Source organism: Dictyostelium discoideum (genome assembly GCF_000004695.1).
Source record: "Dictyostelium discoideum AX4 chromosome 4 chromosome, whole genome shotgun sequence".
NCBI lineage: Eukaryota > Evosea > Eumycetozoa > Dictyosteliales > Dictyosteliaceae > Dictyostelium > Dictyostelium discoideum.
This window is the reverse complement of record NC_007090.3, coordinates 709,065-711,564: the sequence shown is the minus strand read 5'-3', so window position 1 is coordinate 711,564 and position 2,500 is coordinate 709,065. Positions and strand designations below refer to the sequence as shown.

Here is a 2,500-nt window from a genome sequence, read left to right as displayed (position 1 = left end):
TTACAGCGGATCAGGAAGTGGTTCAGGATCAACAGGTGGTTCAGGAAGTGGCTCAGGAAGTGGTACAGCTAAATGGAAATAAATTAATTTAAAACTTTAAAACTTTAAAATTTAGAAAATAAAAAAATAAAAAAAAAAACTATAATCTTTATTTATATTGGTTTTGTTGTTGTTGGTATGAATGTGGATTTTGATGTTGTTGATATTGTTGGTGTGTATGTGGATTTGGATTTTGATTTTGATGTTGGTGTTGATGTTGTTGATGTTGATTTTGATGTTGATGTTGTTGATGTTGATTTTGATTCTGATGTTGATGTTGTTGATGTTGATGTTGATGTTGTTGATGTTGATGTTGGTGATGTTGTTGATGTTGTTGATGTTGTTGATGTTGTTGATGTTGATGTTGATGTTGATGTTGATTACTTTTTTTATTAATTTGTTGAGTATTATTAATACTAAATTTTGATTTTGAAAGTTGATGGTTATAAGATGATAAAAGATCACAATCTTGAAGGTAATTCCAAAGGTTTTGAGCGTTTTCAAGCCATTGTCTTTCAGAGATTTCATGAGTGAATTTGGAGACTGATCTCATTAGTAGTAAATGTTTATGAAGATATTCAATGGATTCATTAAAAGTAGGTTGTAATTTTGTATTGGTTTGTTGTTGTTGTCTTTTCTTTGTACCATTAATAGTGTTTGGATTAATATCTGAACTATTAACACCTAATATTTCAGTGGTGGCATTATTTGCTATCTCTTGTAAATATCTGTCTGGTATGAAAAAACTATCAAAATGATTCATTAATTGATATTTACTACCTATTGTATTTTGTTGTTGTTGATCACCACTACCACTACCACTACCACTCATATTCGAATTATTACTGCTGTTTGTGGAATTATTATTATTATTATTATTTGATAAATTTGATATAAATGATTGATATAAATTCTTTGGATTTGAAAATAAAACTGATAATGATTTATCAAAACAAGTTTCATTGGTATCTATCTCTGTTAATTTATTAAAAATAAATACTATTGATTAATTTAATATAAAATAATTATTAATAAGAGTACTTTTGTAAAAATAATAATTATTTATTATTATTTATTATTATTTATTATTATTTATTATACATTACATTGTCTAGCAGTTGATTCTAAAATATCATTTTCAAAATTATAGGGTAAACCAGTTTGAGATGGATTAGAAATATCGGGTGTTTTATTTTTTAAGATTAGAGAAGCTGATCTTAATAATTTACAAAACGGTATATCCAATGATTTATTCTCTTGAACTACCAATACTACATTACAAATTGATAAAAGATAAACTATTAATCTTAAACATTGCATATGATGATATTGTTCATATGAGTTGAATTGATTGGGTAAATGAAAATTGTCTTCAATCATTTCACAAATAATTGATAAACTTTGAAGTGGTTGAGTATCTAAATAAATAATCCTCTCTTCTTCTGATACAAATAAATCAATACCAATTGTTTGATGTTTACCTAATCCAAAGTTATTATCAGTTTGAATTTCAAATAATTTTGCATTATTATTTGATACTGTTGTTGTTGATGATGATGATGATGGTGTTGTAGTAGTTGAAGTAGTATTTGATGTTGTTGTTGTTGTTGTTGTTGAATCATTCGTTTGTTGTTGCTGTTGTTGAGTTTGACTATTATCATGTGATCTTTTAATTAAAGATGATAGTAATGTAGATTTACCACAAGATTGACCACCAATTACACCTATAACAGTGAATTGGGTATTAGATCTACTTAATATATTATATACAGTTTCATAGTTTTGAAATTTTAATTGTTTTGATAATATTTTAATTGGTTCATTATTAATTGGAGTTTTTGATAAATATTTATTATCTCTAATCTGTGATGTTGTTGAAGTTGAGGTTACTGTTGAGTTTGTTGAAGTTGAGGTTGTTGATGGTTGTTGCTGTTGTTGTTGCTGCTGTTGTTGTGGTTGTTGTGGTTGTTGTTGTTGTTGTGGTTGCTGCTGTTGTTGTTGTTGAGACTGTTGTGATTGTTGTTGTTGTGGTTGTGTTTGAATTGAAGTTTTTGATAAAACTTTAGTTATATGTACAGTTGAATCCTTTTTTTTAATGAAAATATTAAAAATAATAAAAAAAAAAAAATAAAAAAATAAAAAAAATAAAAAAAAGTTATTATTTAATTTTATTCCACTATAATTTATTTTGTTTAAATAAAATTTACAGGTTGTTGTTGTTGTTGCTCTTGTTTTTTTGATGATAATTTCCTAGTAGGAGTATCTTTAGTTAGTGGTGACGTCAAATATTGATTATTATTATTATTAACTCTAGTTTCTGATTTTTTTATTGATGACGGGTTGGTACCACTACTCATTGGAGTGTATTTATTTATATTGTGTGTGGGTGTATATATATATAGCTGAAGTGAAGTTTAATTTAATTAATAAAAAATGAAAAAAAAAAAAAAAAAATGAAAAA

The 2,500-nt window shown here is 25.8% G+C and overlaps 2 protein-coding genes across 2 annotated transcripts in view; one reads left to right on the top strand and one right to left on the bottom strand.

Annotated features, from left to right (window-relative positions):
- The window catches only part of DDB_G0283449 (hypothetical protein), a gene marked incomplete at both ends in the record, with an annotated part of 336 nt that extends 254 nt beyond the window's left edge, over positions 1-82 (top strand). The window contains one exon of the mRNA XM_633988.1: positions 1-82. This exon is cut by the window's left edge and continues 8 nt beyond it. Coding sequence (XP_639080.1) covers positions 1-82 — 82 coding nt within the window.
- Positions 83-148: 66 nt separating this feature from the next.
- The window catches only part of DDB_G0283447 (hypothetical protein), a gene marked incomplete at both ends in the record, with an annotated part of 2,609 nt that continues 257 nt past the window's right edge, over positions 149-2,500 (bottom strand). The window contains 3 exons of the mRNA XM_633987.1: positions 149-1,038; positions 1,146-2,124; positions 2,247-2,441. Of these exons, the coding sequence (XP_639079.1) occupies positions 149-1,038; positions 1,146-2,124; positions 2,247-2,441 (2,064 nt within the window). The remainder of the gene's footprint in view (positions 1,039-1,145; positions 2,125-2,246; positions 2,442-2,500) is intronic.